The sequence below is a fragment of the Pelophylax lessonae genome (genome assembly GCF_965119305.1).
Source record: "Pelophylax lessonae genome assembly, chromosome: 2".
NCBI lineage: Eukaryota > Metazoa > Chordata > Amphibia > Anura > Ranidae > Pelophylax > Pelophylax lessonae.
Window position 1 is genome coordinate 301,693,687 of NC_138769.1, and position 20,427 is coordinate 301,714,113.

General features: G+C 43.5%; 1 protein-coding gene across 1 annotated transcript in view; it reads left to right on the top strand.

Moving 5' to 3' along the window:
* Window positions 1-20,180, top strand: part of GRM4 (glutamate metabotropic receptor 4) — a 317,007-nt gene extending 296,827 nt beyond the window's left edge. The window contains exons 10-11 of the mRNA XM_082244635.1: window positions 1,897-2,143; window positions 19,855-20,180. Coding sequence (XP_082100761.1) covers window positions 1,897-2,143; window positions 19,855-19,904 — 297 coding nt within the window. The 3' untranslated portion in view covers window positions 19,905-20,180. The remainder of the gene's footprint in view (window positions 1-1,896; window positions 2,144-19,854) is intronic.
* The last annotated feature ends 247 nt before the right edge of the window (window positions 20,181-20,427 follow it).

Consider the following 20,427-nt stretch of genomic DNA (forward strand, 5'->3'; position numbering starts at 1 on the left):
TTTTGACACTATATCTGGATGATGCCTGAGGCTAACGGCATCAAGATAACTTTTTTTTCAGCTACTGACTCTCTACACTGGTAAAGCCATCCTAGCAGCCAATAGATTTTACAGGCAGTGGGAGGGGACATCTTCCTCTCCTACTGCCCATTGGCACCTCCCTGGAGATCCGATCCAGTGGCAGGGTACCACAGAGCTGGCTGAGGACCCGATAGTCCCCGGCCATCTCTATGACCTTGGGAGGCCGGAAGTGACATCATGACTTCACTTCTGGCTCTGGCAGATGTAAACACTGGCATTTTTTCCCATAGAAAGCGGAGATCAATTTTTTTTTTTTTATTAATCTCATGCTTTCCAAGGTAGAGGAGATATCTAGGGTCTTATAGACCCTAGATGTTTTTATAAAGAGGACCTGTCATACATTATTTCTATCACAAATGTTTACATTTCTTCTGATAGGAATAAAAGTGATACAAAAAAAAAAAAAAGAAAGGGACAGTGTAAAAAAAAAACAAAAAAAAAAATAATAAAAAAAAGTTTAAAGTGCCCCATTCCCTGGTGCTCGCACACAGACCTGAACGCATATTAAGGTTGCGCCCACATATGTAAACTGTGTTTGCACCACACATGTGGCAAATCGCCGCAAACATTATGGCGAGAGCAATAATTCCTCTATAACTCTAAACTGGCAACCTGTAAAAACTTTAAAGAGTCTCCTATGGAGATTTTGAAGTATTGTAGTTTGGCGCTATTCCACGAGCATGTGTAATTTTAAAGTGCAGCATGTTAGGTATTCATTTACTCAGTGCAACATCATCTATTATGTTAAAAAAATTGGATTTTATATATATATATATATATATATATATATAACAGTTAGAGAGGGTGAACCTCCCTAACAGAGACACCTGACAGTGGTTGCAACCCCTCACCATTGTATCCAATATGCAAATCACAAAAAAAAAGAAGTTTTAACTTTAGTTATACTTTATGGGCTAACTCAGCCTTTTTCAACCAGTGTGCCCAGGCACCTTGGGGTGCCTTGAGGCTTCTTCAGGGGTGCCTTGGCAATATATCCAAAAATTGCCCAAAAATTGCCCAAAAATTGTATATAAGCTGGAATGTGGATGAAAGCTGTCTTTTTAGTTACACTAAGACACAGCTTTTCACTGTGCAGTATTACAGCCTTCTTGCGTTCAGCGTCCTAACGACCAATGGCATCATCAGTTGATAAAGAGGATGTCAGTCGCCTGCACAGCATCCATGTTTGACCTTCCCTGCCCCTCCCCATCAGCGTTGGGGTCACATTAGCTGAGTGAGGAGAAAAACTGAGGGTGGAGAGAAACATTGGAATACTGGTCAGAACCAGTGTGCAAAATGTATTTGCTTTGGAAGAATAAATCACCTCTAACATTGGGTGTCCTACTTAGACTTGTGGATGTTGCTGCATTATGTAAAACTTTTAGAATAGCTTTTACATTTTAGAATGGGGTGCTTCAAGACTGTCCATAATTTTTAAAGGGTGCTTCAAGACTGTCTATAGTTTTTTAAAGGGTGCCTTGACTGAAAAAAGGTTGAGAAACACTGGGCTAACTATATGCTTTAAGGTTTTGCCTGGAATTACTCTTTTTTAACATAACTAAACTTGTTTTTCATTGACCTTATGACAATTTATTTATCTAGTTTTGGTTTACAAATGTATTTAAATACTGATAAAGAATGGATTATGGTCTTTTATGCCTGACAATGCATTCACTTTTACATACAGTATAAAAATGGTAAAAATTATAGCCATTTAGGGATACATTTAATGGTGTCTGACAACTGTTTAGATTCTGTGTTTTTACCTATGGTTTTGATAAACTTTATTTTACTGATGCATTCATTTGTCCTTAGATGCATATCCAGACCACAACACTGACCATTTCAGTGAGTTTGAGTGCCTCGGTATCCTTAGGTATGCTGTACATGCCCAAGGTCTACGTTATCCTTTTCCATCCAGAACTGAATGTCCCCAAGCGTAAAAGAAGCCTCAAGGCGGTCGTTACTGCAGCCACAATGAGCAACAAGTTTACCCAAAAGGGAGGCTACAGACCCAATGGAGAGGCCAAGACTGAGCTATGTGATAGCATGGAGACACAAGGTAATTACACTCTTTAATAAAGATATACAATGAAATGGATGTGTAAGTAAACTCTAACAGTAGTAACTTCTCTTATTTGCTTCCTATTGGTCTGTTAAATATACCATTGAAAGCTTTTTCTTTTACACTCCACAAAAATGTAATGTGTTGGCAGCCAACAACAGGACATAAAGAGTGTATTTCTAAAATTTTTGGCTGATCGATGGGTAATTTTCTGTACTTTAAGGATCTTTAGTGTGATAAAACATGGGTAAATACTGTATATGTTGCATGTGTTTTTTTTTTTTCTTTGCCCTGGCATACAATTACCCAAACATTCTCCTTGTACCTATAAGGGTGATGTATTAAATGTATCACCTATTTCAAATACATTAGACCGAAACCTGCACATACACTATGATCAAAACTCTACCTGTCTATGACAACAAATCACTACGTGTCAGCTCTGTTCAAGGAATGAAAGATAAAATTAAACATTAAATCAGCACCGAAATCAACAAAGCCAAAGCCAGAGACCCGTGACTAAGAGGGTAAAAAGGATTAGCCTATCTACTGGGAAAAACAAAGTCACTGATTTGTTGCTGTGCGTGGGTCACGTATCTTTTAAATAAACAGCTGTATATCAATAGCTCCCCCCAACCTCTTCTGGTGCTGACGTTCAAAAAACACAGCATACAGCTAATGATGCTGTCAGAATTCATCTTCTCACTCACAGGTTCAATGTCAAGCGACATCTCCCACAGGCTCCAGCCTTAGACATCCTATAGCAACATGGGGGTGTGCGCTGCGCGTATTCAGTACGCTCTGAGAATTTCCACATTGCAAAAACACAACATGCAGCATGTAGAGTATTTAGTCTGCCAACTTCATTCCAAACACAGTGCAATTTTGACAGGTATGATCTCTGTAAAGAAACAGATCTTCATTAGTGTGTATTGTGTATAATTACTGAACAGCAAAATGCATTGGTGCAGATATTGCACATTTACATTTGTCTTGATAACTTCAATGTATGCAGGTGCAAGGTGTTAAAGGGTAATTATAGGTAGGATCTTCAGATTGCTTATCAACATCCAAAATATATCATTTTGCATATACAGTGTTCTTATATTAAAGTAGATGCGGTTTTCATGATATGATCAAACTTTATGTATCACCGTTACTGTGAAGAACTTACAATCTGTATATACAGTAGTTTGACACATTTATTTAACACATGGAAATCCAGTAGCTTATTAAGATCATCCTGATTCTCAGTGGTGGCTGAAGATATTAACATATCAGCATGAATATTTTATAGTAGTGATAACCCAATTGTACTATAGGCCAAATGATCAAATATACCTTATTTTCTGTAACATCAAAGGTAGGAACTGATGTGAGGATCTAAAGAAAAGTGCACACCCCTCATCAAGCCAAATGTCCTGGGTCTATTTAATATGGGCAGTAGTGATATAATAAAATGCGTTTGGAGTTTGCCAGAGAACGGAAATATCCAGTGATTGCCAAGCATAGCATTTACAAAACGATTCCACTAATGCTATGCATTTACAATGTCTGTATGTGTGAATTATTGTAGCTATTTGAAGATGGCTAATTGCCCTAGCTGTAGTCCAATGTGGGAGAATACATTTTTTTCTCTCTAGAACAACTTTTTTTTTCTCTCTAGTAACTAACTAGAAGTAATTGGCATGCCAATTAAGATGCCAGCTAAGATGGTCATGTTGTTGTTATCACACATGACTCGGGTACAGTTCTTAGGTGGAGCTGGGATAGGCTTCCCTGAACAGGTGATTTTTCAGGGATTGCCTAAAGGAACATAGGGTACGGGCTGACCAGACATACTGGGGTAAGGAGTTCCAGAGCATGGGAGAGGCTCTGGAGAAGTCCTGGAGGTGAACATGGGAGGAGGTAACAAGGGAGCTAGAGAGCAGGAGGTATTGTGAGGAGCAGAGATGACAATTTGGCTGATATCTGCAGATGAGGTTGGTGATAAAGCTGGGGTAGATGTTTTGGATGGTCTTGTATATTGTGGTCAGTATGTTCAATTTTATACAGTGGGGTAGTGGAAGCCAGTGTTACTTGCAGCATGCAGACTGCTACAAATGCACTAACATAATCCCATCTATTGATGACATCCATTAAGCTGATTTACTGGCTAAATTGCAAAAATCAGAGCTAAATAGCGAGGGTACAATTAGACTTTGGACCCACATGCAAATGTGAACATTCACTCACATGTACAATTGCAAACCATGAACCTAGATAGATAATCGTGTATTATTTTTTAATGGGTATGGTGTAGTCCTTGTTTACTGTGTGCAATGAACATTCAAATAATGTTACTCTAAGACTCCCTGTTCTGATAACACCACAGAATATGCATGTCAAACTATTTTTTTTAAATAACACGAAAAGAAAAAAAATGTATTAAAAAAATAATTTGACTGATTCATAAACAATGAAACACACGTGTCAGAGTAAAAAACGTACAGAAAACCCTGTACATTATACTGGCATATACAGTGCCCTGAAAAATGTTACAACCAAAAACGTAAATGTATTTTATTGGGATTTTATGTGATAGACCAACACAAAGTGGCACATAATTGTGAAGTGAAAGGAAAATGAAAATGGTTTTCAAAATTTTTTACAAATAAATATCTGAAAAGTGTGGCGTGCATTTGTATTCAGCCCCCGAGTCAATACTTTGTAGAACCACCTTTTTTTGCTCTAATTACAGCTGCAAGTCTTTCTGGATATGTCTCTACCAGCTTTGTACATCTAGAGAATGAGATTTTTGCCCATTCTTCTTTGCAAAATAGCTCAAGCTCTGTCAGATTGGATGGAGAGCAACAGCAATTTCCAAGTCTTGCCACAGATTCTTAATTGGATTTAGGTCTGGACTTTGACTGGACTATTCTAACACTTTGTGCTTTGATCTAAACCAGGGGATCTAAACCAGCTTCAAACTATGGCCCTCCAGTTGTTCAGGAACTACAGTTCCCATCATGCCTATTCATGTCTGTAAATGTCAGAGTTTTACAATGCCTCATGGAATGTGTAGTTCCGCAACAGTTGGACGGCCATAGTTTGAGGATCCTTGATCTAAATCATTCCATTGTAGCTCTGGCTGTATGTTTACTGTTGTTGTCCTGCTGAAAGGTGAACCTCCGCCCCAGTCTCAAGTCTTTTGCCGACTCTAACAGGTTTCTTCTAAGTTTGCCCTGTATTTGGCTCCATCTATCTTCCCCTAAACTCTGACCAGCTTCCCTGTCCCTGCTAAAGAACAGCATCCATACAACATAATGCTGTCACCACCATGTTTCACAGTGGGGATGGTGTGTTCAGAGTGATGTGAAAAAATTGTTTCTCTTTCGTTCATTGACGGACACAGCTCCATATCTTCTTGACTGATGGGTTTATGCTGCTCTCCATAGGAGTAGGACACTAGGCTGAAATAAAAATTGACCACGCCTAAAGGGCAGTCCCAGGGGGTATACTCCCACTTCCTGCTATATGACTTCAGTTTTTTTTCTGCCTTATCAGGAGTAAGGACCTAGTTCCTTGCTGGGATCTCTGGTCCTAGCATTTTTTCCTTTTGAAGACATTTTTTTTCTTTTTATTATTTTCTGTTCCTGTGAGAACTACAATCAGTTCTGTTCCTGTGAGAACTACAATCAACTGCCGGACTGGGCGAAGGACTGGATATCCTAGATTGTTATGGTCTTCCCAGTCTGGCCAGCGAGCACGACCCGACCATAACTCCACACTGGGTTGGCCACGACATAGCCCCACTGGACGGGGGCTGGCCGGTGAGTTAAACGTTTCGCAAGGACGCATAGCCCTGGTCGCGATCCTAATCATGAGTCGCAGCGTAACTCTGGCCTGCAGCATCCCCATGCCAAGATGGTGGGTGGTCTGCCTGGAGTGGTGCCCCCCTGGTCCCATGATGCGGTAAGTAGTGTCCCCCTGCCCCTCTGGAGGCCCCTTGGGGTTGGACTCCCGAGTGCCCTTCCTTCCCAATTTTATGCTCCCCCTCAAAATCGGGGTCCCTCTTCGGACCACCCCCCTTCATCCATACCTAGCCCCCCCGGGGGCGGCCCTGCCTGATTTTCATGGTGGGGTTGTCGAGCAGGTGCCGGGAGCTGGGGGGGGGGCACGCCGCCAGTGGCACAAATGTGGCCTTTTGGGGGGATGGTCCTGGTGGGGGTCCCTAGCAGGGGCCCCCCTTGCTGTCCAAATGTACCTGGTGGTCCTTGGAGGGTCCTGGGAGCTGCATGGGCACCTCGTGCAGCTGCTATTTTGTTGTGGATGGCTGCTGTATCTATCAGTGGCCATGTTTGTGTAGTCCGGTGGCCATTTTCTTGTAGTTTCCCATTTCTATCAATTGGCAGCCATGTTTTTGGAGTCTATGGGGAGGTTATTCGGTGGTGGGCCTCTAGTGGCAGTTCTATGAACTTCCATTTCCTCTCTAAACACTGCACAGGGTGCAGCCTGACACTCTGCATCTGCATCTGAGAAGGGGGTGGTGAGTCCCTGTGGGGAGTTATTTGGCTCTAACTTGCTGCTAAAGCGATTTTGATGCATTGGGACTTGTAGTACCGCTGGTGCAGCGGTGGGTTGGTATTTTTCACAGCAATTTTACACATTTTGCTGGCGGTTTACACATGGAGTCCCTGGAGCACATGTCACCACCTGACCCCCTCTCTGAAGCTGCAGGACCTACGGGGTCCCAGTCCACCTTGTCTGCTATGACTGCGGTCCTGCAGTCACTGGTGTCTAAAGTAGATTTGGCCCTCCAAAATAGGACGAGTAAAAAGCATCTTCAGCCTTCACTTGCATCCTCTGCCTTCTCAGATTTTGAGGTAGATTTGGCCACTGCGGATGCAAGTCACCCTACCGGGTCTGCATCCACTCACCCTGAGTGCTCTGATAGTGAGGATGATTCCTCTTCCACTACAGTCGCACATGAAAAGGCGCTGGTGGATGTATTGATTGTATGAGTGAGAGAAACTTTAAAATTGGAGGACACAGCTACTACTGCGTCAGCTGTGACAGTGCAGTTTGGTACCCGCAGAACCTCCAAGGCGGCAAAGATGTTCCCCTTCGCAAGTCAGTGGGGTTCTCCCAAACACACTGTCGGGTCCCTAAGTGCTTTGCTAAAAGATATCTGTTTGAAGAGTCCCTGCTAAAGAAACTGACAGTACCACCCGTGATGGACTCTCAGGTTTCCAGGTTGAATAAAACCACCCTCCTTTCGGTGAAGGACTCTCCGTCCTTTAAGGACCTCTTTGACAAGAGAGCTGAATATCTGGTAGGATACATTTTCACCACAGCTGGTTCCATTCTGCGGCCAGTGTTTGTCATAACCTTGGTTTCATAGACATTGACGAAATGGGCTAAGCTCCTTTTGGAATTTGGAAGGTGGAAAACCTCTTACTGACCTGGTGTAGCTGACGGATCAGTTGGTTCAGGGGTTGCATTATATCTGTGATGCCTCTCTGGATGCAGCCCCCTTAGCCTGCAGGGTGTCCGTGATAGTGGTGACTCTGCGGCGCATGATATGGCTGAAATACTGGTCTGTGGACCAGGCTTCCAAGAAGGTATTGACTGATCTCCTTTTTGTAGTAGACCGCTTGTTCGGAGTTTCCATGGAGGAGATCATTAAGGGTCTTACAGGAGGTAAGAGTACTTTGCTTCCGCAGTCTGCAAGGAGTAAAGAGACTCATCGCAAGCATGGTCCTTTCTTCTCAGCCCATAAGTGGTCCTTTCATACTTTGGGATCTAAGGACCAGGGATCAAAATCCACCCGTAACCCCGTAGCGGGTTCCAAGAGGCCCTGGAGGGGTAAGTCAAGAGCGGGTTCCTCCGGCACCGCAGGCATGCTCGCTTCTGCCTGAAGGGACGCCATCACCCATACTTGGGGTGGGGGGACGTATTTGCTTCTTTCCGGATCCGTGGACCTCCTTGATTCAAGACAAATGGGTCAAGCCGAAAGCTGCGAGCTGCGAGTGATCCACAGCACAGCACACACACACACAGCGAAGAGAGCTGTGTGGAGGAGGAGCGGAGGAGGAGCCGCATGTGCAGGGGGGAGCGGGGAAAGACGCACTAGGAAGCCGGGGGCCGGGTGCAGGAGCCTCGGAGCCGCGGACCAAGGAGACAGTGCGGGGGACATAGCAGCAGCAGCGGCGACAGAGAGGACCAGGGAGACAGTGCAGGGACGGAGCAGCAGCGGCATCAGTGCGGACCAGCAGGGAGCCAGTGCGGGGACAGAGCAGCTGCGGCGTCAGAGCGGGGACAGAACAGCAGTGGCGGAGACAAGGACCTGGACCTGACCGAGGGGCGTAAGTAGGAAGCAACTGATCTGCTGGTAGGGGGTGGGGGACTACAAGTACAATCTACATACAAGTACAAAAACTACAAGCAATACAGATTACTAAGGGGCTACTATAGACTGAGAGGTGCTCTTGCGACTGGTGGGTATCTTGCGACTGGTGGGTATCTTGCGACTGGTGAGTATCTGCGACTGGTAAGCATCTTGCGACTGGTGAGTATCTGCGACTGGTGAGCATCTTGCGACTGGTAAGTATCTTTGCGACTGGGGAGTATCCTTGCGACTGGTTAGTATCTTTGTTACCGGTGGGTGAGTATCTTTGCGACTGGTGAGCATCTTTGCGACTGGTAAGTATCCGTGCGACTGGTGAGTATCTTGCGTCTGGTGAGTATATTTGCGACTGGTGAGTATCTTGCGACTGGTGGGTGACAGGGGTGGTGAGCATCTTTGCGACTGGTAAGTATCCGGGCGACTAGTGAGTAGCTTTGCGACTGGTGAGTAGCTTTGCAACTGGTGAGTATCTTTGCGACTGGTGAGTATCTTGCGACTGGTGAGTATCTTTGCGGCTGGTGGGTGAGTATCTTGCGACTGGTGAGCATCTTTGCGACTGGTGAGTATCTTTGCGACTGGTGAGTATCTTTGTGACTGGTGAGTATCTTTGCGCCTGGTGAGTATCTTTGCGTCTGGTGAGTATCTGTGCGACTGGTGAGTATCTTTGCGACTGGTGAGTATCTTTGCGACTGGTGAGTATCCTTGCGACTGGTGAGGATCCTTGCGACTGGTGAGTATCTAGTGACTGGTGAGGGTATTAGCGACTGGTGGGTACCCCAGGTTTAGTACCAGGGGAGTTAGAGGTAGTGTAGGTAAGGAAGAGCAGGTCGTTAATATTATCCCCATAGAGTAGTGGGTAATAATGTCCGACAGGATTCGGGATGCCACTCAGTGCACTTCTTGCTGCATGTATGCGTTCCTTGATGAACCAATCGAGGACGAATACTGCTGTGCAAGACGTGAGCGACTTGTTGCTATGGAAGCCCACATCGTGGATCTAGAGAACACAGTGGCAAGACTGCGTGGCATCTACAACCCGGAAAGGAGCTTGGACATTACCCATCAGGCGCTGGCAGGGGCAAGCATAGAGGAGGAAGGAGTAGAGGAGACGCAAGCAGCAGAGGTACGCAGCTGGGTGACCGTTAGGAAGCCTAGTGGGAAGAGTGTCAGGGAGGCCAGTCCTGAGTTGGTACACCCTAACATATTTGCCGAGTTGCAGGTTGAGGGGGATATCAACTCAGGGGTGGCAGAGCTGGAGCACGCACCCTCCCCCAGCTGCCAGGGGAGGGGCGGCTCCAGGAAGAAGGGGGGCCATAACTCAGGAAAGTTAGACAGGTTGTGGTAGTTGGGGACTCAATTATCAAGAGGACAGAGAGGGCAATCTGTAAGAAAGATCTCGGTAACCGAACAGTATGTTGTTTACCGGGCGCCCGCGTTCGTCACATTGCAGATCTGACAGACAGATTGTTGTGTGGGGCTGGGGATGACCCAGTGGTCATGGTGCATGTGGGCACTAATGACAAAGTAAAAGGTAGGTGGAGGATCCTTAAGAATGATTTCAGGGACTTAGGTAATAGATTGAGGAAAAGGACCTCCAAGGTGGTTTTCTATGAAATACTGCCTGTACCTCAAGCCACACAAGAGAGGCAGAAGGAGATTAGGGAACTTAACAAGTGGCTGAGGAACTGGTGTAGGAAGGAGGGGTTTGGGTTCCTGGAGAACTGGGCTGACTTCTCAGTCGGCTACCAGCTCTTTAGTAAGGATGGGCTGCACCTTAATGGGGACGGTACAGCTCTTTTGGGGAGAAAGATGGCCACCAAGTTGGAGGGGCTTTTAAACTAGGAGACGGGGGGGGGGGGTGGGCTCAGAAGTAGAATCAGTCAGGAGGGAGCAAAGGACAGAAGGCAGTTGTAGGGTCAGCAGCGACAGTAGGTCCACAACGTCAATTGGCGGGTCTGTGCGGGAAAACCTCAGACCAAACAGGAATAAACATAACCGCCAATCACGTTTAACTTCCGTAAAACTAAGAGGGGTATATGCTAATGCCAGGAGCCTAGCTAATAAAATGGATGAGTTGGAAATGTTAGTACATGAGGATGACATAGACCTTGTGGGAATAACAGAGACTTGGTTCGACCCCTCACGTGACTGGCTGGCCAATATCCAAGGGTATTCGGTGTACCGGAAGGACAGGGTAGGAAAGAGAGGGGGAGGGGTGTGTCTATATGTCAGGAACAATATAAAGGTGATAGAAAGGAGTGACATTATGGATGGGATGAGCATGGATTTAGAATCTGTGTGGGTTGAACTCGATAGGGAAGAAGATAAGGGAAAAGTAGTTGTGGGGGTTTGCTATAGGCCAGCTAACCAAGGGGAGGAGGTAGAGCTGGAATTTTTAGCACTAATGGGTAAAGTGGCAAAACTGGGATCAGTCATCATATTGGGGGACTTCAATTATCCAGACATTGACTGGGAAGAGGGGACTGCACACTCACAGAAGGCCCGTCTATTCACGGAAACCTTACAGGACAACTACATGTCACAGTTGGTGGATTCCCCTATCAGAGAAAACGCAGTCCTGGATCTATTCATCACTAATGACCCAGACATAATCTCGGAGGTAGGAGTCCAGGACAACCTGGGCTCTAGCGATCACAGGATGATCACATTTAGTATAAATAACAATATAACAAGGTAAGTGGGGAACATAAGAACCCTAAACTTCAGAAGGGCAAACTTTCCAAAATTGTACTCATTGATGGAAAGGGTAAACTGGGACCAAACCTTGGGATCACTGACCACAGAGGAAAAATGGGAATGCTTTAGGAACATATTAAGCAAATGCATCTTGCAGTGCATTCCTATGGGAAATAAATTTAGAAGAGACAAAGCCAAACCTGGCTGGCTAAACCGTAGCGTTAAAAAACTTATTAGGGGAAAAAAAATTGGCCTTCAAGAAATATAAGTCAGAGGGCACAGTATCGGCCTTCCAGCAATACAAGGAGGCAAATAAGAAAAGTAAACAAGAAATCAAGATGGCTAAAATCAACTTTGAGAGACAAATAGCGGAGGATAGTAAAAAAAAACCCAAAGAAATTCTTTAAATATATCAACAGCAAAAAAACTAGGGCAGAGCATATTGCACACATAATTAACGACGATGGGAGGATGGTTACAGAGGACACTGAAAAAGCAACTGTGCTGAATGCTTTTTTCTCGTCAGTCTTTACGCAGGAAAAGGAGGGGTACACTGACCATGACTGTATGGTTAGTAGTAATACACAGGACTTGCCACTATGGCTAACAGAGGGTGAAATCAGGGAAAGACTGGATAAACTTAACACAAACAAATCACCAGGTCTGGATGGCGTACATCCGAGAGTACTCAAGGAACTCAGTAAGGTTATATCTAGACCACTGTTCCTGATCTTTGCTGACATTATTAGGACAGGAGATGTACCAGGGGATTGGAGGAAGGCTAACGTGATTCCCATATTCAAAAAGGGCCAGAGGCATATCCCGGGAAATTATAGGCCTGTCAGTTTGACATCAATAATATGTAAACTTTTGGAGGGGATGATAAGGGACTATATCGTAGAATATGCTAAAGACAACAACATCATCAGCAGTAACCAGCACGGGTTTACAAATGGGCGTTCTTGTCAAACCAATCTCTTAGCATTCTACGAGGAGGTGAGCTGTGAGCTAGATAGGGGCAGACCAGTGGATGTGGTGTACTTGGATTTCACTAAGGCGTTTGATACAGTTCCCCACAAGCGCTTAATTTATAAAATAAGGTCTGCAGGTATCGACAGCAGGGTTTGCTCTTGGATACGGAACTGGCTAAAAGGCCATGTCCAAAGGGTGGTAATAAACAGCGCATACTCAGACTGGTCTGAGGTAGTAAGCGGGGTGCCCCAGGGCTCAGTCCTGGGACCAACCTTGTTCAATTTATTAATAAACAGCATTGAGGACGGGATCAGTAGTTCGTTATCAGTTTTTGCAGATGACACAAAATTGGCCAGGGCAATAACTGCACAGCATGAAGCAGATATCCTACAGAATGATCTGGACAAAATTACGGAGTGGGCAACGACATGGCAAATGAGGTTTAACGTGGAGAAGTGTAAGGTTTTGCACTTGGGGACTAAAAACATAAAAACACAATACACGTTAGGAGGGGAACCCTTGGGGGAATCAAAAATGGAGAAAGATCTGGGAGTCTTGGTTGATGATAGATTAGGCAACAGCATGCAATGTCAAGCGGCAGCTTCCAAAGCCAACAGAATATTAGCATGCATAAAGAAAGGGATGTATTCCAGAGATAAGACTATAATCCTTCCACTCTATAAAACTCTGGTCCGACCGCATCTGGAGTATTCTGTCCAGTTCTGGTCGCCAGTCCTCAGGAGGGATGTGTTGGAGCTGGAGAGAGTCCAGAGAAGGGCAACTAAACTGATTAGGGGGTTGGAGGACCTTAACTATGAAGAGCGGCTGCAATCGCTCTATTTATTTTCCCTGGAGAAGAGACGTCTGAGAGGGGACATGATAGCAATTTATAAATATCTTAATGGGGATCTCAGCTTAGAAGAAAAGCTGTTCATTCGAAGGAATTGCATGAGGACTCAAGGGCATACAATGAGATTAGAGGAGAAGCGTTTTAACCTCAGGCAACGAGGAGGGTTCTTTACTGTTAGGGCTACAAGATTGTGGAATTGTCTACCACAAGAGGTGGTTTCTGCGGGTAGTATGGTGGCTTTCAAAAGACTCTTAGACTTACAGCTCAAGGATCAGGACATTAAGGGCTATGTTAGATGATTACAGCCACACACACTTACACAGGTTGAACTGGATGGACTATTGTCTTTATTCAACCTCACCTACTATGTAACTATGTAACTATGTAATGAGTTGATTTGGTCTGGGTACACGATCGAGTTTCGGTCCTTGCCTCCGGCAAGGTGCTTTCCTTCCAATCTGCATTTGTCTCCAGATCGTCTACAAGGTCTTTTTGGGGCGGTACAGGATCTGCTTTCACAGGAGGTCAATGTACTGGTTCCAGGATTGGAACGCTTTCAGGGGTTTTATTCAAACCTGTTTATTGTTCCTAGGAAGGAAGGCAAGGTCCATCCCATTCTGGATTTCAAGGCTTTGAAATTTCGATTAAAGTTCATTCACACCGTGGTGGCATCCCTACATCAAGGGGATTTCCTGGCCTCTATCGATATCAAGGACGCTTACCTTCATATTCAAATATATGTCGTGCATCAGCATTTCCTTTGGTTTGCCGTGGGCGAGGAGCACTATCAATTTGTGGCGTTACCCTTTGGTCTTGCCTCGGCTCCTCGGGTGTTTACAAAAGTGTTGGCCCCTGGTGTTGGCTTTACTGAGGCAGAAGGGGATGGTGGTGGTGCTGGGGTACCTGGACGATCTCCTTCTGCGAGCAGAGTCTCCGAATGCCCTGAAAGAAAATCTGGACATTTCAGTGCAAACTTTGCAAGAGTTTGGGTAGAAATTGAACTTTCGAAAATCTGTTCTGGTTCTGTCCACAAAACTGGACTATCTGGGCCTGACCCTGGACACGGCCTTAGCCTGGGTGTTTCTTCCAGAGGTGAAACTCAAGAAGTTGCAGGATGCGACATGGTTCCTGTTGTCAAACTGGCGATCATTCGTCAGGACTTGCATGCAAGTGCTGGGCCTGATGGTCTCCACCTTCGAGGTGGTTCTGTTTACTCAGTTCCATACCAGGTCTCTATAGAAGGATATTCTTGTCAAATGGAACAAGAACCCACAGGCTCTAGACAATCTGATCCTGTTGAGCCGGAGTACGAGGGGATCCCTGATCTTGTGGCTCCACTCTCCAGTGCATTGACAGGGAAAATTTGGACTCTGGAGGAGTCCAGTCTGCCAATCAATATCCCAGAAATTCAGGCAATCAGGCTTTGCTAATCCATTGGACGGATCGTCTGCAGGGATGCCCGGTGAGGTTTCAATTGGACAATGCCACGGCCGTGGCATATGTCAATCATCAAGGGGGCATCAGAAGTGTCTTAGCAGCCTGGGAAGAAGCCGGTATTCTAAGATAGGCAGAACGCTTTGTTCCAGCCATCTCTGCTGTGCATATTCCAGGGGAGGAAAATTGGCAGGCAGATTACCTCAGTCGGCAGAAGTTGGATTAGAGAGAATGGTCTCTCTACCAGGTGTTTCATCAACTGTGCCTCAGGTGGGGGACTCCCGATGTGGACCTGTTGGCCTCTCGTCTCAACAGGACGGTGCTGAGGATCATAGCAAGGTCTCGGAATCCTCTGGCCGATGCCACAGACGCTCTTGTAACTCCTTGGAGCCAATATCGTCTAATGTACGCATTTTTTGTTTTGCTGACTCTTCTGCTGAGACTTCTGCGAAGGATCAAGGCAGAAAGGATTCCGGTCATCCTAGCAGCAACAGACTGACCTCGCAGGTCCTGGTACGCAGTCCTAGTGTGGCTGCTTGCTGATGTCCCTTGGAGACCCCCTGTCAAAGAAGAGTTGTGCCATTCTCTTTCTATTTTTGGATGATAGATTGAACAGTGCTTTGTGAGATGTTCAAAGCTTGGGATATTTTTTTATAACCCAACCCTGCTGTAAACTTATCCACAACTTTATCCCTTACCTGTCTGGTGTGTTCCTTGGTCTTCATGATGCTTTTTGTTCACTAAGGTTCTCTAACAAACCTCCGACAGAACAGCTGTATTTATACTGAGATTAAATTACACACAGTAGGACTATATTTACTAATTAGGTGACTTCTGAAGGCAATTGGTTCCACTAGATTTTCGTTAGGGGTATCAGAGTAAAGGGGGCTGATTACAAATGCACGGTACACTTTTCACATATTTATTTGTAAAAAATGTTAAAAGCATTTATCATTTTCTGTCCACTTCACAATTTTGTGCCAATACATTTAAGTTTTTGGTTGTAACATGACAAAATGTGGAAAATTTCAAGGGGTACAAATACTTTTTCAAAGAACTGGAACTAAGGTAATGTACAGTACACTCATAGTTCTTAAACTTCCTATCATGTGGACAAAGCACATATTAGCATGTACAGTACAATTCAACCTTATATACAGTCCTTTAGGGATTTTTAAAATGACGCTAAACAATAAGGGGTCTATTTATAAATGTTCTCACTCAAGATTCACACAACATTCACCCAAGATTCACACATTTTTCCAATTGAAACCAATTTAAAAATGTGTGAGTCTTAGGTAAAGGGTTTTTTTCGAATCTTGTGTAACACATTTAAACATAGAGCCCTAGCCCTCCTTTAAGATAGCCATATGCACTTGATGCATTTTAATTCCAATATGATTTGCACATCTAAAAATGCTAATATTGCATATATTGACTTATTGCATGATATAATCAAATTTTCTCAAACTCCTTAGGGAAAATCACATTTGTATTGTAATAAGCATGCTATGGCTTAGTGGGCATTTGCTCAAATGCTGGAGTATACATTCTATAGAAAATCAACCATGTTAATACAATCTGCATATATTTGCTGTAGCATGTGTACATTTTTTAAATTACAAAAAATATATTCTGTAAGCATAGGATTTGTTTTGTTTTTGTCTATATATTAGAAAACCAGCCCCAGTCTGTAGGCTACCTAATATTTCTCAAAAAATTGCTCACTAACTGGTCAATAATTAATAATCAATGCAAAGCAGGTGCACAATTCCACATTTTGGTCTGCAATGACTAGATTTTTCTCAGGATAATAACCAATTAAGCAACAGAGTTTGATTTAACCTAAATGTCCCAATGATTACTTAGTAATTTCCCCATGGAATTTATTCACACAGATTACCCCAACACTATGTAATATGTCTAGCAATTTTAGAGTAATGAGTAATTTGACTAAAATTGGTCTAACAAGCAATTTGACTAGCATTGATCCTGTGGCTTATAAATGTTTTATGATTTAGAACAAATGTATATTTCAAAATATATTTTTGAGAACCAAATGTTATCGGAGAACCAAAATAAGACAAATGTAACAAATAAAACTTATATTAAATAAAGTCTCTAGTTATCTATTACTAGATAATTACATATGTTCTGACTCCTCTTTGAGAATCCAACATCAGAAATTGCTTAGCAAAACACACACAAGTTTGACCCTGTTTAGTATTAGTCATGTAATATAGAATAACTTCTTAATGCCCAGCAGGACATTAATCACTTAATATTTACAATGCAGGCTGCCTGCAATGAGTTTTATGACCCAATTACCTGGCATGCTGAGTTCTCATTCTCAATTATAAAATCAGAGCAAATATAACACATTATTACATGGCTTGACATCATGTAATATACTAAAGAATACTAAAAGATTTGGGTAAATAATCTGCCAATGTGTTTATGTTGGGGTCTATTTAAAGTAATATTACTATACTTGTTACCAGCAATAATCATGGCTAGCCCACCTTTATATAATGGACATTCTCTAGGACAGAATGTGTACTCTTGTAGAGTGCCATGATGTCATTCATCTGTGACTGTTGGAGGTTCCAATCTAAATCGCCACTGGGACCCACAGGAGCCGTTAATTCCAAGTGCCATCTTAAAATGGGGTCAGAGTAAGCAGTCATTCTCCTATCGCCATTTTAAAATGATGCCCAAGACTTAAGTGGCTAAGATGGTGAAAGGCACCTGCTTGCAATGTTGAAATGCCCACTGCAGGATCCTTGCTGTAAGAAAAGCTTAATTTTAAAAAATTTCAATTTTTTCTTAAAGCCATCAGTCACATTCAAACCTACCATGGAAATGTGATAGTGATTGATGATGAAGGAAGCAGCAAGTGAAAATTCACAAAATACAGATCATAGGGGTGCGTAGGGGGTGTGCCTGGGCACACCCTAATCACTACGTGCAGTGCCGATTCCCCCTACTGCCCAGGCCTCCCCCCTATTTCCCCCCACCCATGCCCCTCAGTGCTGCTGGCTTCCCCCCCCTGCTGTGGTGGATGTTTAAGGATGGAGAGTGGGGGAAAGGGGTAGTACATTTGTCATTTACCAGCGCCTTCCTTTTCCAAATGAACACAGTGAACATACTCACTGTGTTCATTCATAACTGAAGCATAGTAAACCCATTCATTCACTGTCCAGTGCAGCTGAGGAGAAAGGCATGCGTGTTTGAGCTTTGGGGGGTGCACATCCTAATGGAATAAGCTGCGCACATCTATGGTAAAGATAGTACATTCCTACTACCCTCCTCTTGACCCTGTATGCATACTTGTTGTGTGCTTCCCGTGAATTGCAGAGAAATCAGATTAGGGTATATGTAATGAATTTCTGATTTTGGTATAGTTGTGGTGTTTATACTCACAGAAGTTGTTTACTAAAGGGGTAGAGAAATTTAATTTGCCAAAATTAACATGTGCTAAGGGGTATATTTGCAAAGCAGTGACTGCGACATTTACCAAACATTTAATACAGGTGAATCTTCCTGCTGCACGTATTTTTTTAAATTAGTGACTGATTCAACCACAGTGAATGTTTGGTGAATGTCAAATCCTCTGCTTTATAAATATTTCCCAAATAAATAAATTAATTTTGAGGTGCTGTATGGTGGTAACATGAATATAGACTCCTAAAGTGCTGTGCGCTAAGCCAAAAACTCCCAATGTATTCAATTGTGCAACCTGAATTAAAATATACAACCAACAATTTTAAAGTCCATTGCAATAACCAAATCTTCAAATAACCAACAGTAAGAAATGCTCTGTAATCTTTTTTATAAGGTGCTTGAAAGTGGTGCTCCTCCACCCGAGTAAAAATGGGTCACTCACCAAAAGGCTGAGGGCCTCCAGGACCCAGCTCACTTGTCTCTAAGATCAGCTGAGATAACATCAAGTAGGAAATAGCCAAACCACTGAATTGCCCCCCTGTGCTTATAGTAGGAAGGTAGTGTACTCATTCCACAATAGTGCCACTTTAACCGACCTCTGGTTACAGCGGCACAACTTCCGGTTTCGTCACATCCGCCTTGGTGGAACGCCTTGGTGATTCGAAGATTTTGTTATTGCAATGGACTTTTTAAATTGTTGGTTGCATATTTTAATTCAGGTTGCACAACTGAATACATTGGGAGTTTTTGGATTAGCACACAGCACTTTAGGAGTCTATATTCCCGTTACCACCATACAGCGCCTCAAAACGAATTTATTCATTTAGGTTTGGTATTTCGATAAATTGACGGCTGCTGTTTTCACACTTATTCTATTTCATCACTAGGAGGCGCCATTTTAATATATATATTTTATAAATATTCCCCAGTTTTGTAAATAAGGTGAAGGAGCCGTTTTCATTTTGATTTTCTGGCACCTTTGGATTGTTGAAATAAACCCAGTGTCATCCCATTTACCAAGCCCAGTGAACATTCACAATGCAAAGTGGACAATTTATTGTCACACAAATAATAAAAACTCACAAGATAAAAGTAGGTAATAGGCTCCCCAATGTAGGTAGGCAGGGGGGGGGGGTGTTCCAATCTGTCCCATGTCCTCTTTATGCACTCTGTCCATGGAGCTACATGTTGTTCATCCAGCTCTTGCGGTTCTCCCGTGCACCAGGATGCGAACCAGAGAGGACCGCAAGCGGAAGTGACATCACCGGAAGACAAGTAGGCTGGAACAGTTGGGCGGGCAGGGGATGACAAGAATAGCAGGCTATGCACTTGGAGCAACAGATCCTTCTACAGGCCGACTGTAGCTGGTTCGCTTCCTGGTGCACGGGAGAACCGCAAGAGCTGGATGAACAACATGTAGCTCCCTGGGCGGCGTGCATAAAGAGGACAAGGGACAGATTGGAACGGCCCCCCCTGCCTACCTACATTGATGAGCCTATTACCTACTTTTATCTTGTGAGTTTTTTATTATTTGTGCGACAATAAATTGTCTATAATACTACACTTAGGTGGCGCTTCCTGTTTTTCTCCTCCTTTATTACCAGATACAGAGTGTGCTAGACTCTGAGGACAGCTGCCGCCTCCATATAGAGACATTTGTATATACCTTTGATATTTTGACTTATTTATCTTGCCTATTGATGGACTACCTATTCACTGACTTATTCATATGGATATAATTTCCTGCTGTTTAGCAAATAGCCTTTGCGCCAGATATATGTTGTTTACACTTTTAACCTTTTTACACTTTTAACACTTTTAACCTGTGCAGGCATGATAGGGATCATTGTCGTATACCATGGTAATATTTAGGAAAATAACTGTAAATTGATTTCTACTTAAAATTGTGTATTTCTCTTCTAGCTCTGGCCAGTAAACCAACATATGTCAGCTACAGTAACCACGCTATATAGGCAGCACTGTTTGAAAATGCCGTTGAACATTGGGAGGGGCCAAACAAATGGTCACACCAGATGCTGCTCCCTACCGAAAACCGGGATCAGTCAGGACGACTAGTTAACCCGTCGTGGGGCGGAGAAGCGCGTCTGGCGCAGACGGGAGAAAAAAGATGGCAGGCAAGCCACACACCTAGGCCCACTGAATTCCCACAAAAGGATCAGGAAACACATTATAACTTGTTATTGTTGTCCAGCTTAAATTTAAAAAAAAATTGTTATTTTCATTTTTAAATATTTTTTTTTACACATGATTTTTTGCAATTTATGTTTTTATTCCCCAGACCCACAATTTTTCAAGGTATGTCAGCTTTATTGCATTTCAGTATTTTTTTTTTTTTTTTTTAATTTTTACTACTTACTGCTAAAGTCAAAACAAGTTATTTTGATGTTCCCTGTTGTGCTGTTTAATTCTAAATTTTTATTGTTGTGCCCTGATTGTTTTAAACAAATATGTTACTTTAAATGAGTCTTGTGCTTA